General features: G+C 37.4%; 3 protein-coding genes and 1 pseudogene across 3 annotated transcripts; 1 reads left to right on the top strand and 3 right to left on the bottom strand.

Annotated features, from left to right (window-relative positions):
- Window positions 1-371: 371 nt before the first annotated feature.
- LOC110746276 (putative disease resistance protein RGA3) lies at window positions 372-4,057 on the bottom strand. Its single transcript, XM_021946482.2, has one exon. The coding sequence runs from the start codon at window positions 4,033-4,035 to the stop codon at window positions 511-513; it is 3,525 nt and encodes a 1,174-aa protein (XP_021802174.2). The 5' UTR covers window positions 4,036-4,057; the 3' UTR covers window positions 372-510.
- Window positions 4,058-5,292: 1,235 nt separating this feature from the next.
- Window positions 5,293-9,328, bottom strand: LOC110748736 (putative disease resistance protein RGA3; annotated as a pseudogene).
- Window positions 9,329-13,848: 4,520 nt separating this feature from the next.
- Window positions 13,849-20,289, top strand: LOC110774133 (uncharacterized). Its single transcript, XM_088245465.1, has 3 exons — window positions 13,849-14,367; window positions 14,859-15,005; window positions 15,391-20,289. Exon 3 carries the CDS (start codon window positions 15,393-15,395, stop codon window positions 17,799-17,801), a length of 2,409 nt encoding a protein of 802 aa, XP_088101591.1. The 5' UTR covers window positions 13,849-14,367; window positions 14,859-15,005; window positions 15,391-15,392; the 3' UTR covers window positions 17,802-20,289.
- LOC110774136 (putative disease resistance protein RGA3) lies at window positions 18,551-23,230 on the bottom strand. Its single transcript, XM_088245461.1, has 2 exons — window positions 19,484-23,230; window positions 18,551-18,793 (listed from the first exon to the last, which is right to left on the bottom strand). Exon 1 carries the CDS (start codon window positions 23,103-23,105, stop codon window positions 19,527-19,529), a length of 3,579 nt encoding a protein of 1,192 aa, XP_088101587.1. The 5' UTR covers window positions 23,106-23,230; the 3' UTR covers window positions 18,551-18,793; window positions 19,484-19,526.
- Window positions 23,231-23,665: the final 435 nt, after the last annotated feature.

Below are 23,665 nucleotides of genomic sequence, written 5' to 3'. Positions count from 1 at the left end.
AATTGAATTAAAATATTTATAACTTCCTAAACTATGAAATATGATTGGAGTTGAAATTGTACTTAGCTTTCTAGTTTTTTTAGTTACATTTTAACTGAAAATTAGTGAGTATGAGATATGCTTCAATTATTTTCCTTTCTACAACTCACCAACAAAAAAAAAAAAAAAAAAAAAAAAAAAACCTCTTTTCGCTTCTTAGCCAAAAGGAAAACTCTTCCATCTCAACATTTTCTCTCCTACAAACTATCATGTCTCTCCATGATTGGATGAAAAAAAAAAAAAAAAAAACTTGAAACCAAAGTTGGTCTGTCTCATTATCTGTCAATAAATAATAAATCAATCAAAATCGTAATCTAGTAAACACCAGAAGGAAATAGAAATCCTGGGATCACTTCAACCATCTAAACAAAGAATATAACAGAAAAAAGAAAGAAAAACAAAAACCAGCAAATATCGGAAATGAATACTTTGACAAGGATGATCAATACCCTGTTGATGCTGATGCACTGCTTAATGAGAAGATGTTTGCACAGAACAGCTGCCAGATGTGCTTGCTTCTCCGGACTGACTGACCTGAGGTGATCCAATGTACTTATGCGGGACATGGGATATTTTAAACCAATCCTCACCACTTCCTTGTCTACATCTTTCCTCAAGCTCTGGACATTCTTGAATAGAGAGGTGCTGGAGTTTAGTCAGATGCTTGAGACCTGGTGGCAGTTGTTCTAAATTAGGACAATCAGATATCGTCAAAGATCGAAGAGAATCAAGATCCTCAAACCATTCTGGCAAAGCTGTTAGATCAGGGCAGCTACTAATTTCCATGCAGTTCAAGGTCCTGACATTTTGCAACCCTTCAGGCAGAAAATCAAACCAAGGACAACTCAAAATAGTCAAACTTCGAAGTGAAGAGAGGTGTTGCACACCCTCTGGAAAAGAACCAAGACTGGGACAGTACATAAAGGTCAAGTGTTCAAGCAACGTGAGATGTTCGAAACTACACGAAAGAGATGTAAGACTACTGCAGTTTTCGATGGACAAAGTTCGAAGGGAACTCAAGCCACCAATTCCACCATCTGGCATGGATATTAGACTGTGACAGTCACTAATCTCCAGTGACTCCAGAGCTTTCATGTTCTGCAAACTTGGCAGAGTGTACAGCTCTTCACACCAACCAATGGTCAACGATTTCAGAGCAGAAAGGTTTCCTATCTCTGTAGGCAGTGAAACTAGTTTGGGGCAAGACAAGATCTTCAGAGAAGACAGACGAGCTGATGCAAAAAGCCCTTCGGGGAGAGATACTAGCTCTGGAATTTTTTCTATAACAAGCACAGAAAGCAAACTTAAATTTGCTATGGAAACCAATGTTAGATTACAATCCCGCAGCTCCAGATGTCGAAGGGACATAGACAATGGTATATGTACTAACTTGGGACATCTTTTAACAATTAGTTTCGTTAACTGAGGGAATGCATTTTCTTTATTTCCAGTTGACCACTCTTCCAAGTTTGGAAAATCACTGAGTGATAGTTCTTCAAGTGATGACTGTGCGTTTCTCTGGCGACCATAGAACTCTCTACCAATGCGCTTGACACGTTTCATTCCATGCAGAGAAAGAGTATGAAGTAGCTCCAGATCCCCAAGGGCAGGAAGATGTTCTAAATTGTTACTGTTGGTAAAATCAAGTGAAATCAAATGTTCTGGGAAATCCCAACCTTCAAATATGATTCCTGGATATCCATTTATAACAAGTTTTTTCAGATTACGAGGTGGTTCCAGGCCATGAAGAATTCCTAGCACCAGCTCTTCCTCTCTTGCATCAAGATTGATAACAGGTTCATATTGTTTTTTGGTGAATGATTTGTCCACATTTTCAAAACCTCCCCAATATAATCCCAATGACTCAAGATTTTTCTTTCTCATCAAACCAGCTGCTCGTGCTTCTTCTTTATTTCTTACATTCTCCAAGTGTGTAATGTTCAACTTGCCATGAAGATTTAAATCTTTTAGAATACCAATATCAGGGTTCTGATATAATTTGCTAACAACAAATAATGGCAACGTCTGAAGTTGATATAACCTTTCTATCCCAGCAGGCATCTTAGACAAACTTGCACATCCAGTTATATTAAGATGTCTGAGGCTTGTCATCTTTCCAACAAACGGCAAATATTCAAGTTTATCACAACCAAATAGTACTAAAGTCTGCAAAGAACACAGATTGCATGTGCTTTCAGGTAACTTGGTGATAGGTGTGTAAGAAAGGTCAAGATACCTTAAACATATCAAGCCACCCAATGATTCCGGCAAAGTAGAAACATCACAGTTGTTCAGATCTAGCACACGTAAGTATTCAAAACTTGAAAATATTTGATTATTCTTCTCTAACGAGCCGGATTCTCCAATCAATAGGAGACTTCGTAAATGATCTGCTTCATACAGAGCTGCTGGAATTGTAACTTCCCTGTATTTGTAAACAACAGAAGAGTGACGAATTTGTGGTGGAGCTGGACTATTTGTTGGAAGATTCTGTTCAAGTATCACATATTCTTTTTCAGCAACATATCGTGCAAGATCATGAATGATATCATCCATTTTGTATCGAATTGTTCTGCCACCATGGCATTGCTCTACTTCTTGAAAGAAAGACATCCACAGCAGGTCAGTCAAGTACTCATTACCAATGTCTTCTGGTCGCTTGCTTCCTTGTTGTACAATTAAGCCTTCTGCCATCCATAGATAAATTAACTTCTGCTTCTCAAATTCATAATTTCTGGGAAATATTGAGCAGAATGCAAAGCATTGTCTAAGATGTGATGGCAGGTGAAGATAACTCAGCATTAGAGCTGGCAAAACTCTATGTTGGCATACATCTAATCTCCAAAATTCACTATTTTGCATAAAAAACCACTGTTGTTCCTCTCTTTTAAAGCGCATCAAACTTCCCAAACTTTTTACCGCTAGTGGTACACCTCCACATTTTTTGACAATCTGCTTCGCAATCAGCGAAAGGTTTGTATACTTCTCCTCTTCTCCTCGCCTAAAAGCCCGTTGCTTGAACAAAGCCCAGCAATCATCCTCAGCTAAACCCTTCAAATAATATGGAGAAATTGGGGAGTCCCTCATGAATGCAACCTTTTTACTGCGGGTAGTGAGAATGATTTTGCATCCATCAACACCCCCCCTAAACAAAGGCTTCAGTTCATCCCAATCTTCATGCTCTTCAGTCCAAACATCATCTAACACAATGAGATATCTTTTGTTATGTAGCAAATGCCAAAGCCGAGACTGAAGTAGGTCAATCTCCAAGAACTTGTATTCCTCCTTCGTTGCAGACTCGATAACTGTCTTCATGATCTTTTTGACATTGAAAATATCAGAAACAAAGATCCACATTCTAGCATCGAAGTGTTGAATCACCCTCTCATCATTATATGCTAATTGAGCAAGAGTTGTCTTACCAATTCCTCCAATACCAACTATTGGAATACAAACTGCGTATCCCAATTCCTGGCAATGTTGAGAAGATAGTAACAGTTTGACCAAATTCTCTTTGTCATCCTCTCTTCCATATATCTCTGACTTGATCACAAATGAGCTTGTCTCCCTTATGGTGGATTGACGATTTACGACGGTAGGCCGTCTAAACTTAAAGAGTCCATCTTTTACAGTCTTCTCCAACACATGGAGCATCTTTCTAATCTTTTCAGCATCTGTACCTCTTCTAATTTGGGAAGGAAAATCACCATATACATGTTCTATACTCATTAAAGTTTCTCTAGAGGTATAGAAGTCAAGAAGGTCCTCAGCATCACAAGCTGCATTCTTTAGTTTTGACAACCAACGTCTGACAGCTTTGTTGGTCAGTTGTTGCTCTTCTGCATCTTCAAGAGTAGCTTGAACCAGCAGCAAGGTTTCATGTAGGCTTTGGAGGTTGTCCTTGAAATCCCAGATATCAGCAAACTTTTGCAGGACTGGAGATGCTAGTCTGTCAAAGATCACTTGCAAAGCAGGGGATAAAACTAGGTCAGCCATTTCAATAAACAAGGCTCAGATGAGATGAGAAAGGCTGGAAATGAAAGTGGAAATGCAAATTCACTTGAAAGAAAATTGTTGCAAAGCACCAGCCAGAAAGATAGAATTCCTTCTCTCTCGCCTTTAAGCCATTTTGTTTCTTCCCCAATACCTTGTTGTTTCCAAAGATGTTGTAAAATCCAAGGTAGGTGCTATAGAAACCTAAATTTGTCTTCTTTTTGCATGAGTTGTTAAAATTACATTCTGAACATGATCCCAAAATGACTGAATAAGCCAACTACAAACAAGAAGAACAAGAGAGCATACATATTTCATATAAATTGAAGAAAACTACAAGACATTCATGGTTTGTCCAATAATAGATTGTAGGTTACTAGGCAAATAAGATCAACCAATACCCATTTTTTCTCAACTTGTTTTGGTTACAATTTCTTCATATATTTGAAAAGAACAAGGAGCCAGCGGTCTAATACCAAGACTTTTAGGAGTTGAGCTCACAGGATTTATTTTGTTGTTCCAATTCATGCATTTCGAGCAAGAAAACCTCAATATTCTCATATTAATGCGACTAGTTTTAGCGACGATTTTGGCATTGCCAACGAGGTTTTTGTGGACTATTGCATAAGTTTTGACACAGAGCAATTCTGCATTTCCTTAAATTTATTTATCTAATGAAACACAGAATAAATAATTAAAGGAATCAGTTTCCACACCAGCTACTTTGTATGAGTAAATTTGTTTTTTTTTTTTTTCAGAAAAATAAATGAACATTGGATGCTTATATCAAGATTGGGGTGTTTGTAAAAATTGTAATTAACTTACATAAAGCATTGTGTATAAACTTTTCCCCTTATTATTTATAAAGTCTACAGATGATGTAACATGTTGTATAACTATATTCTTTGGTTTGGCATTTGTTTGGCCACAAAAAAACCAAAAAAAAAAAAAAAAAACCCACAATGGTACCAACTAGCTTAGTAGTGTTTCTTTCTATGACCTATCCGATCACCCCTTGTTTCCTATGCAGTCATATTGGTGAGCACCAAAGCTCATGCTCTTCACCACGAGAAATTTCTTTCTTGAACTCAACAATTTGGCAGTGTTTGGGCTAAGCCCATATCTTCACCACTAGTAATATAAGCACACACCAATTTCTTGTTAACACTGCCGTTAGCATCACGTTAGCAACCATATCAAGCAATAATCTAGAAGAACATGACTTAAACTTAATTAAAACTAAGGAAAATAGAAGAAAAGTTAAAATTCAGAAAGCAGACAATTGGACTAGTAATATTAATGAAAAACACACAGATTTTATCAAGATGATTTAAGTACAAAACCCGAGGATCTCAAAGCAGCCAGTGTGCACACATAGGAATATAGAAATCCCAAATTACAATTTACAGCAAAAGGAAATATTGAAACTTTGTGGACACTCCATCCATCTGAAAAACAACATAAACAAAGCCAAAGGGCCACACCACACAAAACACCAGGACGGATGATGATTATTATAACAATAACACTCTTGAGGATGAAGATGAAATAAAAAGTTTTGTACTGAACGGATGTTCCAAACTAAGAGTTGCCCGATGTGCTTGCCTCGCTGGAGGGTCCAATGTACTTATATGGGACATGGGCTATTTTCAACCAATCCTCACCAATACCTTGTTTGCACCTTTCCTCAAGCTCAGGACATTCTTGAATAGAGAGGTGCTGGAGTTCAGTGAGAGACTTCAGACCTGATGGCAATACTCTTGAATTAGGACAATCGGATATGGTCAGAGATCTGAGTGAAGCAAGATTTTCCAACCAATCTGGCAAAGCATCTAGATTGGGGCAGCTACTAATTTCCAAGCAGTGCAGCGTCCGGCTATTTTGTAACCCACTTGGTAGAGAATCAAACATAGGACAGTTCGAGATAGTGAAGCTTCGAAGTGAGGAGAGGTGTTGCACACCCTCTGGAAAAGAACCAAGGTTTGGACAATACATAAATGTCAAGTGCTCGAGGAATGTAAGATGCTCTAAACTGGATGACAAAGAGGTCAGATGGCTACAATTCTCAATGGACAAAGTTCGAAGGGAACTTAATCCTGCAATTCCACCATCTGGCATGGTTAGTAGACTGTGACAGTCACTAATCTCCAGTGACTCCAGAGTTTTGAGGTTCTTTAAACTCTGTGGCAGAGAGGATAACTCATCACACCAACGAATCGTCAATGATTTCAGAGCAGTGAGGTTTCCAATCTCCAAAGGCAGTGAACCAAGCTTGGGGAGAGACAATATCTGTAAAGAAGACAGATAAGGTGATGAAAAGAGCCCTTCCGGCAGAGAGACCAGGCCTTGAATTTTTTCTAGAACAAGCACTGAAAGCAAACTTAAATTTGCTATGGACATCATCGTTGGATTACAGTCCCGCAGCTCCAAATGTTGAAGGGACTGACATAACGGTATATGTGCTAACCTTGGACAACCTTTCAAAGTTAATTTCTTCAATCTGGGGAATGCATTTGCATCATTTGCAGTTGACCACTCTTCCAAGTTTGAAAAATCACTAATTGATAGTTCTTCGAGGGATGGAAACCATATGTCCGTACCGACGGTACTGTCACCATAGAACTCTGTACCGATGCTCCTCACGCCATGCATTCCATGCAGAGAAAGTGTCTTAAGTAGCAGAAGATTCCCAAGGGCTGGAAGATGTTCACAACTTTTACAGTTGGTGAAATCAACGGAAGTGAGATTTGGGAGATCCCAACAAGGAAATTTGATTCCTGGGTACCCATTTATAACTAGCCTTTTCAGATTTTTGTGTGGCTGCAGCCCTTCAAGAATTTTTTCCACAGGATCAGGCTGTTGTAGGGGTCGCAAGGCAATATAATCAACATTGTTAATTTTATAAGGTCGGGCTTTAGGCTTCCCAAACGATTTGTAGACATCTCCAAATCCGCAATCTAATCCCCAATATAATCCTAACGACTCAAGATTTTCCTTCGATTTCAACCCAGCTGATTGTGCTTCGGCTGCATTTCTTGCGTTCTGCAAACAGGTAATATTCAACTTGCCATAAAGATTCAAACCTTCCAGCGTATTAAGGGCCCGAGGAACCCTGTTGACGACAAACAATGGCAATGTCTGAAGTTGTCGCAAACTACGAATCTCAAGAGGCATAGAAGACAAACTTACACATCCAACTAGATTGAGATGTCTTAGGCTGGTCATCATTTCCAAGCTTGGCAGCCGTTTAAGATTCTGACAACCAAATAGATTCAAAGTCTGCAAATAGCAGAGATTCCTTGTGCTGTAAGGTAACACGGTGATAGGTGTGTAAGAGAGGTCGAGATACCTCAAACATATCAAGCCACCCAATGATTCCGGCAGATCAGAAACACCACAACTGCTCAGGTCTAGCACACGCAAGTATCCAAAACTTGAAAACATACTTCGGTTTTTTAACAAGCCAGATTCTCCAATAAATACGAGAGTTCGTAGATGTTTTGCTTCAAATAGATCTTCTGGAATTCCAATCGCCCTATATTTGTAAACAACAGATGCGTGACGAATTTGAGCCGCACCATGTTCAAACATCCGGGGTTGATCTCCTGCTACATATCGTGCAAGATCATGTATAACATGATTCATTTTGTATCCAACTGAGCTGCCGCCATTGCAAATCTCTACTTCTTGGAAGAAAGACAACCACAACAAATCGGCGAAGTATTCATCACCAATGTCTTCTGGTCGCCTGTTTCCATCTTGCAGAAGTAAGCCTGATGCCATCCACAAATGAATTAACTTCTGCTTCTTGAATTCATAATTTTTTGGAAATATTGCTCAGAATGCAAAGCATTCTCTAAGATGGGGTGGTAGATGATGATAACTCAACATGAGGGCAGGCATAACTTTATGCTGGTCTTCATCTAATTTCCAAAGTTCGCAATCTCGCATAGACAGCCACTGGTTTTCTTCTCTTTTCAAGCGCATTGAACTTCCCAAACTTTTTGCTGCTAATGGCACTCCTCCACATTTTTGGACAATCTGTTTCCCAATCAGTGACAGGTTTGGATACTTTGCTTCTTCTCCTTGTGCAAAAGCCCGTTGCTTGAACAATGTCCAGCAATCATCATTCGTCAGGCCATTCAAACAAATTGGGGAATTTGGGAAGTCCATCATATATGGAACCTTTTTACTGCGGGTAGTGATGATGATTTTGCATCCATCAACACCCCCTCTAAACAAAGGTTTTAGTTTGTCCCAATCATCCTGGTCTTCCGTCCAAACATCATCTAACACAATCAAATATCTTTTCTTCTGCAGAAATTGTGAAACCCGAGACTGAAGTAGTTCAATCTCCGACAACTTGCATTCATCACTTGTTAAGGATGAAATAACTGTCTTCATGATCTTTTTGATATTGAAATTAGAAGAGACAAAAATCCACATCCTAACATCAAAGTGTTGAATAACTCTCTCATCATTATATAACATTTGGGCAAGAGTGGTCTTACCAATTCCTCCGATGCCGATGATTGGAACGCATGTCGCATATGAATAACCCTCCTGATAATTAGTTTGAGAAGACAGTAATAGGTTGACTAACTTCTCTTTGTCATCCTCTCGTCCATGAATCCTTGAGTCGACGAAAGAGCTCGTCTCCCTTTGATCTGATCGTTGATCTGATATTGGCTGGGTATCTCTAATTTTCAACTTCGAAGATCCCTCACCCACAATCATTTCTAACTTCTTGAGTATCTTTCTGACTTTGTCAGTAAGAACTGCATAGCTGTCTAATGTCTGCGCACCAAAGGCTTCATCAATCATGGCGGTTTGTTTAGCAGTAAAGACGTCAAGAAGATCCTCAGCGTCACAAACTGCGTTCTTGAGGTCTGACAACCAAAGTCTGACAGTTTTGTTGGTGAATTGCTGCACTTCTGCATCTGCAAGAGTAGCTTGAGCCCGCACCAAGGTATGCTGCAGGCTCTGGAATATGTTGTAATTGAAACCCAATCTATCAGCAAGCCCTTGTAGGACTGGAGATGCCAATCTGTCAAAGAGAACTTGCAAAGCCGGGGACAAAATGATGCCTACAGCTGCATCCATATCTAGCACCAACAAACCAGTTTAACCAAAACAAGGCTCAGATCAGAATGTCTGGTTCAGTTTGGTTAGAGTTGGAAATGGAATGGAACTGAACAAGAGGATAAGTTCATTTGGTTGATGAGTCAGGATCTATGATGAGTCGGGATCTATGAGAGAATTATTATTAGCCTGGCCCCCCTCTTTGAAAACTTCCTACCCAATTATACTCTGACAAGCACAAACGTCCAAATACAGGGCCACTAGAAGGAGCAAAATTTCAACTTCCTTCTTTAACTTTTTTTTTTATTAGGAAACCACCAAACCAAGCACCTTCATATATTTTTTTTTAAAGAATTATTGAAAACTTCCAAGTGGGGTTTTCGTTTCTAGCCCTGATACAATTACAGAAATCTTTAAGTTTTATTACGAGTTACTAGGGCTTAGACAATCTCCAACCATTGGGTGGAAACCCAAATTTTTAGTTTTGAGTCCAAAATTCTTCTCCAACCCATGTATTTTGGGGGAAGGAAATTTGAAAAATGTCAAATTTGGATGGGAAATGGTTTAGAAAATAATTGAATGAAGATAGGAAAATATAGGGAAAGATAAGGGAATCCAATAAAGTAAGATGGACAAAGATGAGCAATGGTTCAGAACATCATTGAAACAAGACAATATGAGATAGGAAAGGGTTCAAAAAATAATTGAAGAACACAAGTGGAGGTGGGAAAAGTTCATAACATTATTGAACGAGGATAAAGGAATCCAATGAAGTAAAAGTAAAAGTAAAAATGGAAGACAATTATGGCAATGGCTTCAATGAAGGGTTCAAATTATTCGTGTGCTACTTGTTTTTACTTTCAAAGTCCATGAAATAAAATGTTGTATTTGTTTTTATTTTTATGTGAAATTCTATTATGTTTTGGAATTTTAAGTTTTTTAGGTTAAAATGTTTAGAAAATTAAATTATGAATGTTGAAACAAAAATAATGTCAAGAAAAATTAATGAGAAAAAAAAATTTAGGGGTTAATCATTCTTAAACAATTTAATGAAGTTGCGGACTCAGAATTTTGAGTCTTCAAGGTTGGACGGAAAGAAAAAAAAATTAAGTTCTGAAAATACATTAATAGTTATATTTTGGAGGGTGGAAATTTGAGTTTAATCGCAACATGATTGGAGATGGCCTTACTAGTGTCGGATTTCGTATGGTTTCGGAGACCATGACTTATATAATTTATGGTTGGTTAATGTTTAAAATCGTTCTTTAAGAGCTAGTTTAGCACTGGGGTTTGGGTCTCTGGCCTAAATCCTAAGCTATGAGTGAGCATTTGAAAAAAAAAAAAAAGAACGAGTGACACATCTATGTAATAGTCTAGGGCTAAACAAATAGAAAATAAAGTCTAGGGTGTGGAAATAAGTAGAGAAATGTTGATGGACCCTCTCTTTGAAAAGCTTTAATCCAAGGACGACACTTTTCCACCGACCCCCACCTTCTCTCTTCACGAGAGGAAGAATGCTTTTCTACGTACGTACTTTTCTTGTTTTGGTTTATGGTGGAGAATCTGGAGATAGATATTTGTTTATCTCTTTTCATCTTTTTGTCTTCGCTCATTATTTCCACCCTCTTTTGTTAATTCTAGGGTCTGGAAATAAGTACAGAAATGCTGATGGCAACTAAAGTATTTGAATGCATCTGGTGTATGTACTTAATTTCCCTATGCTTTTCACCTTACGTTTCTTGAGCTCAATCCTCTCCTTTTCTTTTCCTATATTTTTCTCATTCATTAGTTTTCTTTGTCTTTACTTAATTCCCATCAAAGCCAGTAAATATGTGATTCACACTCAAAGTCAAGGTCTTTCAATTCATACAGCTTTACCTTTGTCATCCAAATCACTGTTCTCTTTGAAAAGCTTTAATCCAAGGACGACACTTTTTCACCGACCGACCCCCACTTCACGAGAGGAAGAATGCTTTTCTACGTACATACTTTCTTGTTTGGTTTATGGTGGAGAATCTGGAGATAGATATTTCTCTCTCTTTTCATCTTTTTCTCTTTGATCATGATTGATATATGTAACAGTGTCTATCATATGACAAGTATTGTCTAGGCTTGTGAATTGGTGGGTATCGATTTGCCAATTGAGGGGTATCGATTTGCCAATTGGACTGTAACATATTTTAATGTTTAATAAACCTCTTTACCTCTAATACCAGGTTTCCCGGTTTTCCATACCAAGGGTGTAGATTAGTCCATATCCCACTAATCTCAATCCAAGGGCCCATATCCTTTTGTGTACCAACGCACCAAAGGACTGTAGAATTTTCCCAAAGGACTGTAGAATTTTCCTAAATTAAGAGAGAAAAACACACCACAAGGACTTCAATATTTCCCTAGTACAAAAAGTTGAAACCAAAACAAGCCAGAGTTTTTATTCATTTTTAAAAATAGCAAAAATAACCAACAGCAAATAAAGATGAGTGTTTGTCTGAATATTTCTCAATTCAGACAATTTGAACAAGCAGCTTCACGTCAATTGGAAATCATACCAACAAAACTGGAAAAAAGTTACAATATTGGATGAGAGGTTTTTCAGCAAGAAAAGAACATTGAGTTCTTGCTTGTTTCCTTATTGTCAAAAACATTGAATTTTGGTTTATATGAAGCAAACAATGACTTGAATTACAAGGAAAGGAGAGAAATTTTTGTGTCAAAAATATGTCATATACAAAAATAGACAAAATAAATTAGAAGACTTCCTATAAGTCATATACAAAAATAGACAAAATAAAATTCGGGGATAAAACTATGTTTGCTGCTTCCACTTCTAGCAGCAACAACAGCAAAACAAAACAAGGCTGAGATGATGAGAATAGTTGGATCTGGATCTGGAAAATGGAATGGATCTGAAGAGAATTACAATTTGGTTAATAGTTTGCTTTAGAGGGCCTTGACTCAAAGTCAAGGTCTTACATCCACCGACCCCGACCTACATTGGTGCCTACTTTTCTTGTTTGCTTCATGGTGGAGAATCTAGAGATAGATATTTGTTTCTTTCTTGTCTGTCGGCAAAGTTTACTCCTTTGAGAATTATAGGGTAGGAAAGGAGAGCCTGAACCACATATGCTTTCTTCTTTCATTTCTTGGTGATGCTATATTAGAAACCATTACTTGTTCTCTTACATTTGACATTTGAGAAGCCCAAGTGATATTAACTCCTATCTCTCGTCATTCTTTTCCTCTTAATGTCACATAGTGTGCATGATTCTTTGTTATATGGTATATGGTATAGAATGAGATACTCTTGCAGACCTAGGACACTATAAAGTGCCTTGCAAATTTTGAAGTTAAATGGACTGTATTCATTCCAAGTTAAGTTTTATTTGTAAAAAGGTGGTCTTCATTATGAGTGAATTAGTCATGTTTCATTATGTTGCTAAACTTAGGTCAACATTTAAGAACAATGGGAATAAATTTAATAAAACAAATTCGGTTTAATGATATAATTTTGGCAAGAAATCTGAGAATTGCCAAGACCATTTTAAATTCTAAATGAAGGCATATATGACATTTTCAAATTCTTCGTATTATTTTAGGTATTTTCTGAAGAAGTTGGGAACAGAAATCATATTTGAATTGTAAATTGGATTGAAAAATCCGATTCCGACCGATTCCGGTTCAAAATTTTCCAAAAAAATCCGACTTTGATACCTCCAATATCTGAAAGTGCAAAATCCAAAATTTCGGATAAAATTCCAATCGGAATCGGAATGTATCTGTAAATTCCGAAAATTTCTAAAGTTCTCCGAACCAATTCCGATCCGAATTTTCCAATTATTTCTGAAAAATTCAGAGTTTATAATAATATTTTATGATTTAATAGCATTATTTTTAGTTTATAAGTCCTATATATGTTTCATATTATGATTTTATACTTTTAATTGCATTGTTTTTAATTTGGCTAACATGCTTATTTGAATATTACAAAAATGCATATGTGTGGTTATTATATCCAAACATACTATATAACAAAAATGCATGTATACTTATGTATTCTATATATGTGTCTATCTATTTTTGGTTATAATGTATGCGTATATATAAAGCACACATACATACATGTATACATAAGAAGTAGACACATGCCTATATATACTAAAAGTTTATTATATATACATATATGTGCATATTTATATGAGTATATATTACTTTAGGACCATGTATTTTTGGCCAATATGCTTGTTTAAATATAATATGTGTGGTTATTATAACCTAACAAAAATATAAATCATGATAATTAAGAATATATAACTTTAAGACTATATATTTTTGACAAATATACTTGTTTGAATATGACAAAAATGCATATGTGTTTGTTTTATATCCAAATATAGGGAGTATAATACTATTCCATTTTGTAGTCTATGCATGCATGTATTTTTTGAACTTTTAAACTATCTTAATTTAAACATTTAATTATATAATTAATTTTATACATAAACGTCACTTATAAAATAAGTATATTAAATAGGGCTTAACAATTGTAGTATTCTAATTGTCTAGATCAAACATCAAGTTATATTTATACAAACCAAGATTAAACATACGTTTAATTACATGAGACATAAACTCTCTCTTTCTATATTAATTAAAACATACATATAATTATAAGTAATATATAATTTATAGGAAGTTAAAAAAAAAAAAAAAACCTAAACCAAGGTGGTTGGTGTGAGTGGTTCGGCACTCTCATTCCTTAAGAGAGGTCAAGGGTTCGATCCCTGCTCTCGTACGGAGTCACCACTTTGGCCAACACTTTACCCCTTACGGGTCGACCCGGTGTGAGTGGGGATTAGTCTGGGTTGTGGTTAAGGCTTAAAGGTGCCACCCATAGTTGGGGCCCATCCAGGACCACCTCATGGTTCAGACCAAAAAAAAAAAAAAAAAAAAAAAAAAAAAAAACCTTTGCCTTTTGTTGGGCCCGCCTGTCTCTCTATTTTTCTCTCTTTTTCCTTCTTCCTCTTTCCGTCTGTCTCCATCTATTCCTCTCTCTTTTTTTCTTCTTCTTCTCTTCATCTCTCCCTCCGTCTCTTTTTCTTTTTCTTTTTTCCTTCTTCTTCTTCCTCTCTCTGGGGATGCCCATAACATTGTCATTTGGTTTCCCATAACATCACTTGTCAGCACCCACTGAAGGCCGTACACCTGCTCGCTTTGCTTGCCTAGTTGCCCTGCCTCAGCCTCAGCCTCTTTCAGGTAATTCGCAGAACACCTTGCCCTCATCGTCATTGTTTCAAAAACTGCGCGCCTCTTTTAGTGTTCAGTTTTGATTTTTGTTGAAGAAAAGGGGAAATACATGGAGAAATGAGGGAAGCAGGGGCGGATCCACAGAGGAGCAAGGGTGGTCAATTGACCCCTGCAACCTCTGAAATCCTCCATTAGAGCGGTGCCCCAAAGGGGCAAGCTCTGTGCTGCTGGAGAAGAAGCGCAGCGCGCGCCTTCTTTTTTTTTGTTCGCTCGACGTCAAAACGACGTCGTTCTACTTAAGTTTTTTTTTATTTTTTTTATTTTTTTAAACCTGACCAAAACGACGTCGTTTTGGCATAAGTTTAAAATTTAAAAAAAAATGAAAAAAACGCAGCAAGCTGCTGTTTCTGTTTTGCCCGATAATTCCCCCTCCCCAATTGAGTTTTATTCATTTCTCACCTCTCAACTTCCCAACCCTAAATCCCCAACCCAACCTTCAGTTCCTTCCCCCAAAATCCGGCGGTGTGACGGCAGAAAAGTGGCGGCGGCGGCAGCAAAGTGGCGGTGGTGCAGCTGCAAATTACATAAGTGACTGACCCCCAAATTCAATTTGATTTCAAAGGTGGATTTGTCCCTCCAATTTGAAAGTATGTTATCCTAATTTCTTTATGCTTTAATTAATTAGTAAGGAAGGATTGTTATAACTTATATGTTTGTGTTTTTCTTGATTTGTTGTTGTTGTTTGTTATTGAGGTTTTATTTTGGTTTGTTAGTTTGAATTATTTGGAGCTATTCTTTTATGTTAGTTTGAATAAATTAGGGATTTTGGTTTTGGTTAGTTAGTTTGAATGAATTAGGGTTTTATTTTTATGTTAGATTATATCTCTCGGTTAGTTTGAATAAATTAGGGGTTTTGGTTTTGGTTAGTTAGTTTGAATAAATTAGTGTTTTATGTTAGATTAGTTTGCATAAGTTAGGGTTTTTTTTTTTATATTGTTGATGCTTGATTGGTTGTTTCTACCACCAATACAGTTATGGAACGCTACTTTAAGAGAAGGTTCGCATCAACTACTTCTAGTTTGGATAATGTGGGTAGTTCAAGTTCGAGAGATGTGGGTATTTCAACAGATATGGGTATTTCAACAGATGTGGATAGTTCGAAAGAAAGTGAGTTGCAAGCTATCTTGGCTAATCTTATTGCAGACCCTGGACTTCGACCTCAAATGTTGGATTATGATCCTAACATTCGAGACGAAGTTCAAAGAGCATATCTACAAAAGGGTCCATGTCAGCCTAAAGATCACACATTTCCACAAACTGATCTTTCAGGGTATGATCGACGCTTTAATGTCAAGTGGTTTGATGAGTTTGACTGGTTGGAGTACAGTATTAGTAAAGATGCTGCATTTTGCCTTTATTGTTATCTCTTCAAATCCAATTTCAGAATTGGTCAAGGGTGTAGCGACGCCTTCACAGAGATGGGTTTTAGGAATTGGAAGAAGAAAGATAAAATTAGGCAACATGTTGGAGCTGCTGGAAGTGTTCATAATCAATCCAGACAAAATTGTGTGGATCTTATGAATCAAAAGCAACACATCCGAACAGTTTTGATAAAGCAATCAGAGCAAGCTCGTATTGATTATCGTATTTGCTTGACAGCTTCTCTTGATTGCGTGAGATTTTTGTTGAGACAAGGTCTTCCTTTTCATGGGCATGATGAGAGTGATACTTCAAGCAACAAGGGGAATTATTTGGAGCTCTTACAATTTCTTGCTGATCATGATGAGAAAGTTAAAGCCGTTGTGTTAGAAAATGCTCCCGGGAATCTCAAGTTAATAGCTCCAACAATTCAAAAAGATCTTGTGAATGCTTGTGCCACTGAAACTATTAAGAAAATCATTAAGGATATGGATGGTGCTTTCTTCTCTTTATTAGTTGATGAATCACGTGATGTGTCAGTAAAAGAACAAATGGCCGTGGTATTTCGTTATGTGGATAAAAGTGGGGATGTAATTGAGAGGTTTGTGGGCATTCAACATGTTAGTGACACTACTTCAAACTCACTCAAGGAGGCTATTGACACATTGTTTTCAAGAGAGAAATTGAGCATTTCCATGCTAAGAGGACAAGGATATGATGGAGCAAGTAATATGAAGGGTGAGTTCAATGGTCTTAAAACTCAGATTTTGAGAGAAAATCCTTGTGCCTATTATATTCATTGTTTTGCACATCAACTTCAATTAGCTCTTGTGGCCGTGGCAAAGGGAAATGCTAATATTGCCACTTTCTTCACATCTTGCAATAGCTTGGTAAATATTGTTGGAGCATCATGTAAGCGTCGTGACATGCTTAGAGATCAACTACAAAAAGATATCACGGAAGCTCTTGAAAAGGATACTTTTCCAACAGGGCGAGGCTTAAATCAAGAAACTTGTCTCAAGCGTCCCGGTGATACACATTGGAACTCACATTATGGTACATTACTTAGTATAATCTCTATGTTTAAATCTGTGGTGAAAGTGCTTAAATTGATTATTGAGGATGGCTCCACTGATAATCTAGGTGAAGCAAATAGGTCATTGAGAGGAATACAATATTTTGAGTTTGTATTTCACTTATTTTTCATGAGATCTATATTGGGAGCCACAAATGACTTGTCACAAGCATTACAAAGGAAAGACCAAGATATTGGGAATGCAATGACTTTAGTCAAAGTTTGCAAGGATCAACTACAACACATGAGAGAGAATGCATTTGAAGCCTTGCTTGATCAAGTATCTTCCTTTTGTGGCCAACATGATATCTTTGTTCCAAACATGGATGATGCATATGTAGCTCAATGGAGATCACATCGGAGAGCTCCTATAATAACACACCTCCATCATTATCGTGTGGACATCTTTATTCAAATCATTGAGTGGCAACTTGCGGAATTAAATCATCGCTTCAATGAGGAAAATACTGAGTTACTTCTTTGTTTGACATGTTTGAGTCCGGATGATTCATTCATAGCTTTTGACAAACAAAAGGTACTTCGTTTTGCTGAATTTTATCCTCAAGATTTTAATCCCCGGGATCTCTTGGCACTTGAAGATCAACTTCAGATTTATATTAATCATATGCGTACGATGACCCATTTTTCTCAATTGAAAGGGATTGGTAGCCTTGCAAGAAAAATGGTGGAGAAAGGGTTGCATAGAACATATAATTATGTTTATTTGCTTCTCACATTAGCCTTAACTTTACCGGTTGCAACTGCTTCTGTGGAGAGAGCATTTTCTGCTATGAATATTGTGAAAGGTCCACTGCGCAACCGAATGGGAGATCAATGGTTGAGTGATAGCTTACTTGTTTATATTGAGAAATATGTGTTTGCTTGTATTGATAATGAAACTGTAATGCTACGTTTTCAGAATATGAAAACTCGTCGTGGACAATTGTAATGTGGTTTTTTTTAATTAATTATGAATTATAATATTATCGTTTTATTCTTATGAGTATATTTCGTACAATTTTTTTTTAACATTTAGATGTTGACCCCTGGAAGGAAATTTCCTGGATCCGCCACTGGAGGGAAGGAATGGTGAAAAGAGAGGATGGCGGGAAAGATATAGAAGAAATGTACATGGATAACATACAAAATGAAAACTAAGAACTGAAAACAATTTTAAGTAAGTTCAATTTTGTGTACCGAAACATGTAAATTTCTTCCACATCCTTCCCACCACCCTTCCTCCACCCTTGTTATCATTCTTTTCTCCCATGTGTTTCGCCTCTGTTTGTAACAAAAAAGTGAAAACTAAAAATAAGAGTAATCATTCTTGCAAAAATTTAGGCAATTTGAGCCATAATCTTTCACGAATGCTTGAAAAATAGACGGTTGATCCTTAAAATACAATGCGTGGTGGAGCCTATAAGGGTGGGATCCATCAATTGAAGCTATGTTATATATAATTATTTGAGCCATCTCTCAAAAGAATGGGATTGTATACATACTTATACATACAACTACATATACAAAGCTATATTTTGAGGGAGTGGGAAATCAAATATAGAAATAAGAATGTAGGGAATCCACCCAAAAACTGGGGAAAGGTCTTGAATTTTTTGGATAATATGATAAAAATGACGACTACACTCAACTCTTCAAAATAATAAACATAAAAACCCTAGAAACTCTAACTATTACAAATTTTTCTTAAAAATATAGAATTACAAAGTTTTCCTGTGTTAACTTAATCAACACAACGAACAACTGCTTAATTACGAACAAAATAAACGAAACATAAAAGATTGCTTGGCTTTTCCAACACCAAGCACATGGCTTGAGTGTATCTTTTCAACTACCTGCTTCTTAATAATTTTGCACTTGCATCACTCAAGCTGGGACATTCTTGAACAGGGAGGTACTGGAGTTCAATGAGAAGCTTCAAAACTGGTGGCAATATATCTAAATTAGGACAAGCAGGATTTGTTCCTCAAGCCATTCTGGAAGAGTTGCAAAGATATATTGCAGTGACTGTATCTAAGTCTGCCAATTTATTAAAGAAGAGAGGCCAAGGAGACGATTTTGTGTCTTTGAGAACCCAAGTTCTTTTTTTTTCTTTCCACCGAAAATTTTCTAATCTAAATTTCAGTTCTTCATCTGGGTTTTATGCTTTACCCTTTAGTTTATTTTAGAAACAAATTATTTCTTGTTCTTAAGACTTAAAACCTGGGCAATGTGTTCATTTATGGACAGTAAAAAAAAATGACATATAACCTGGGCTTTTAAACTAATTGTATATGGCTGCTTTGATGCGTTCTTAACTAATATTGAAAGGGCCATATAACTACCTGTTCTCATCCCGTTTCGTAACTCAGAAAACTATTCTTTGTTCACCTCTTCCCATCAAAACAGAAGTGTCCACTAACAATTTTCAGAAAAAGTGTCCTCTACAGAGATTTTATTAACATGATATCAACAGAAAATCAGAGGATTCTCAAAGCAGCTTTGTATGCAAACATATGAAATTCTACAACTAAAGGAATATTAAAACTTTGTGGTCACTCTATCCATCTAAGCAAACAATATGAAGGAAAGGAAAAAAAAGGCACACCACAAACACCAGGAGAAAGGAGTTACCATAATGATACTAGCTTGTCGATGACAATGAAACAGAAGTTGCTTATTGAGAAGCTGTTTGAACAGAAGAGCTGCCCGATGTGCTTGCTTCACCGGACTGGCTGACCTGAGGTGATCCAATGTACTTATGTGGGACATGTGCTATTTTCAACCAATCCTCGCCACTTCCTGGTCTACATCTTTGCTCGAGCTCAGGACATTCTTGAATAGAGAGGTGTTGGAGTTTTGTGAGAAGCTTTTGACCTGGTGGCAGTACTTTTAAGTTAGGACAATCAGATATGGTCAAAGATCGAAGCGAAGCAAGATTCCCAAACCATTCTGGCAAAGCTGTTAGATTAGGGCAGCTAATAATTTCCAAGCAGTGCAGCGTCAGGATATTTTGTAACCCATTTGGCAGAGCATCAAACCAAGGACAGCTCAAGATAGTCAAACTCCGAAGAGAGGAGAGGTGTTGCACACCCTCTGGGAAAGAACCAAGATTTGGACAATTCACAATGCTCAAGTGTTCAAGGAATGTGAGATGCTCCAAACTTGACGACAGAGAAATCAGATTACTGCAGCTCTCAATGAACAAAGTCCGAAGGGAACACAAACTTCCAATTCCACCATCTGGCATGGACATAATACTGTGACAACCACTAATCTCTAGTGAGTGCAGAGATTTGAGGTTTTGCAAAGTCTGTGGAAGAGAGGACAGCTGTTCACAACAACGAATGGTTAATGATTTCAGAGAAGTAAGGTTTCCCATCTCCGAAGACAGTAAATGAAGCTTGGGGCAACACAAGATCTCCAGAGAAGACAGATGAGCTGATGCAAAAAGCCCTTCTGGGAGACAGGATAGCTCTGGAATTTTTTCTATAACAAGCACAGAAAGGAGAGTTAAATTTGCTGTGGACATTGATGTTGGATTACAATCCCGCAGCTCCAAATGTTGAAGTGATTGACATAAGGGTATATGTGCTAACTTGGGACAACTTTTAACAGTTAATTTCTTCAATCTAGGGAATGCATTTCCATCATTTGCACTTGACCACTCCTCTAAGTTCACAAAATCACTGATTGATAGTTCGTCAAGTGATGGAAACCGTATGTCTGTTCCATCACCATAGAACTCTGTACCAATGCATCTCACAGCCTCCATTCGATGCAGAGAAAGAGTCTTAAGTAGCAGAAAATTTCCAAGGGCAGGAAGATGCTCACAATTTCTACAATAGGCCAAATTAAATGAAACTATATTAGGGAGAGCCCAATGAGGAAATTTGATTCCTGGATACCCATGTATAACTAGAATTTTCAGATTATTGTGTGGTTGCAGGCCTTCAAGAATTTCTTCGGCCACTCTAGCATCAGGTTCATGCTGTCTTGGACCTATGTTTGATCCTGAGATGTCTAATTTATGTTGGGCTTTATGTAGTTTAGTGAATGAATCGTCCAAACCTTCAAATCCCTTGTACAGTCCCCAGTATAATCCCAACAACTCAAGATTTTCCTTCGTCTTCAATCCAGCATAACGTGCTATGGATGCATTTCTAACTCTCCCCAACTGTATAATATTTAACTTTCCATAAAGATTTAAATGTTGCAGAGCTCTGAGACTCCACCCATCATTGATCTCCCGCCTAACGACAAATAATGGCAATGTCTGAAGTTGGCGTAACCATACAATACCATTACCCGTCCCGTCCAAACTTTGGCATCCAGTTATATTGAGATGTCTTAGGCTGGTCATGCCTCCTAAGAAAGGCAAGCTCCTAAGATTATGACAACCAAAAAGGTTTAAAGTCTGCAGAGCACAAAGATTGCTTGTGCTTTCAGGTAACAGACGAATAGGTGTGTAAGAGACGTCAAGATACCTCAAGCATATCATAATACCCAACGATTCTGGTAAATTGTAAACATTGCAGCTGTTCAGATCCAGTGAACGCAAGTAAACAAAAGTCGAAAACATTTTTCCAACGGATCTTAATGAGCCGGATTCTCCAATCAATAGGAGGGTTCGTAAATGTTTTTCCTCATATAGAGCTTCTGGAATTGTAATTTCTCCATACGTATAAACCACAGAGGAGTGGCGAATTTGTGCTAGTCCATTTGGTGGGGCACCATGTTCAAGTATCACATATTCCTTTCCTGCAACATATCGTGCAAGATCATGAATGACATCATTCATTTTGTATCCAATTATACTGACACCCTCACATAATTCGACTTCTTGAAAGAAAGACATCCACAACAAATCAGCAAAGTAGTCTTCACCGATGTCTTCTGGTCGCTTGCTTCCTCCTTGTAGAATTAATCCTTCTGCCATCCATAGATAAATTAACTTCCGCTTGTTGAATTCATAATTTTTCGGAAAGAGTGAGCAGAATGCAAAGCACTGTTTAAGATGTGATGGGAGATGAATATAACTCAACATTAGGGCGGGTAAAACTTTATTTTGGCATGCATCTAGTTTCCATAGATCACTATTTTGCATAAACAACCACTGCTGCTCCTCTCTTTTAAAGCGCATCAAGCTTCCCAAACTTTTTACTGCTAATGGCACACCTCCACATTTTTTAACTATTTGCTTCCCAATTGACAAAAGCCGGGGATACTTCTCTTCTTCAGTTCGCCCAAACGCCCTATGCTTGAACAAAGCCCAGCAATCATCCTCTGCTAAACCCTTCAAATGAAATGGGGAATTTGGGGAGTCTGTCATGAATGCGGTTTTTGTATTGCGGGTGGTGACAATGATTTTGCATCCATCAACACCCCCTCTGAACAAAGGTCGTAGTTTGTCCCAATCATCCTGGTTTTCAGTCCAAATATCATCTAACACAATGAGATATCTTTTATTGTGCAACAAATTCCAAATCCGAGACTGAAGCAGGTCAATCTCGGACAACTTGCATTCATCCTTAGTTGCAGACTCAATAATTGCTTTCATGATCTTCTTAACATTGAAATCATCAGAGACAAAAATCCACATCCTAACATCAAAGTGGTGGATTGCCCTGTCATCATTATATCCCAATTGAGCAAGAGTGGTCTTACCAATTCCTCCAATACCAAATATTGAAATACATGTTGCATATCCTTCCTGGCAAGCTTCAGAAGATATTAACAGTTTGACCAACTTCTCTTTGTCATCTTCTCTTCCACATATCTCTGACTCGATGACAAAAGAACTTGTCTCTCTTATGGTAGTTCGACCATCTGCCATACTAGGCGCTTTAAAATTAAACTCACTGAGCCCCTCATTTATAGTTGCTTCTAACGCCCGGAGCGCTGCACCAGTTTGGGTAGCATGCATAAGGTATCTAAGTTGGAAAAAATTCATACCTGATATCTTTGTCATGTCGTCCTTCTCTCCCATTCCTATAGCAGTCAAGTAGTGCAGATCGTCCTCAGCATCATAAGCCGCATTCTTGAGCTTTGACAACCAAAGTCTGACAGCTCTGCTGGTGAATTGTTGATCTTCTGCATCTTCAAGAGTAGCTTGAGCCCTCTCCACTGCATGTTGTAGGCCCCGGAAGTTGTCATCAAAACCCAAGAAATCAGCAGCCTTTTGTAGGACTGGGGATGCCAATCTGTCAAAGATCACTTGCAAAGCAGGGGATAAAACTATGTTTGCTGCTTCCATTTCTTGCAGCAACAAAATACCAATTCAGCTAAAACAAGGCTGACAACAGTGAGATGAGAATTGTTGGAGTTGGTCTGAAAGAGAAGTGGAAGTTCAATTTGGTCGATCAACTCATGAAGCCTAGACTTTAGAGAAGCCAGGAAAGTTGACTTCATGTCAACACTTTTCAGCTTTGGGTTTGTAAAACTAGTAATTTACATGCTATAATTACACGGATACCCTTGTGTTTAGCGTTTTTATCAAAATGAACCCTACTTCATGATAAATCACAATGCCAATGCCAGAGCTTTGAACTTGATTACATCTAATACTCTTTCGTTAGTTAATTAATGGTCCATTAGATGCTAACGTCAACAAAAATTAAAATTATTTCTAAAAATAATTGTTCTTAAACAGTAACAATAATCATCATCAAGCACATAAAAATGAAAAATAAAAAATCATCGTCATCAATAATATATCCCAACCCGACATCCAAAATTGATTTCTGAGAGATTGCCATGTTTTCATGATAATGGTGATGTGAATATATCCCAACCCAACATAATGATAATGGTGAT

This window comes from Prunus avium, chromosome 8 (genome assembly GCF_965620075.1).
Source record: "Prunus avium chromosome 8, drPruAviu1.hap1.1, whole genome shotgun sequence".
In the NCBI taxonomy this organism is placed as follows: Eukaryota; Viridiplantae; Streptophyta; class Magnoliopsida; order Rosales; family Rosaceae; genus Prunus; species Prunus avium.
Note: the sequence above shows the minus strand (reverse complement) of the source record. Positions and strands in the feature narration are given on the sequence as shown.

Excerpts from the sequence above, each read along its gene's own strand:
- LOC110746276 (XM_021946482.2), bottom strand. The coding sequence starts at position 4,035 with ATGGCTGACCTAGTTTTATCCCCTGCTTTGCAAGTGATCTTTGACAGA.
- LOC110774133 (XM_088245465.1), top strand. The coding sequence starts at position 15,393 with ATGGAACGCTACTTTAAGAGAAGGTTCGCATCAACTACTTCTAGTTTG.
- LOC110774136 (XM_088245461.1), bottom strand. The coding sequence starts at position 23,105 with ATGGAAGCAGCAAACATAGTTTTATCCCCTGCTTTGCAAGTGATCTTT.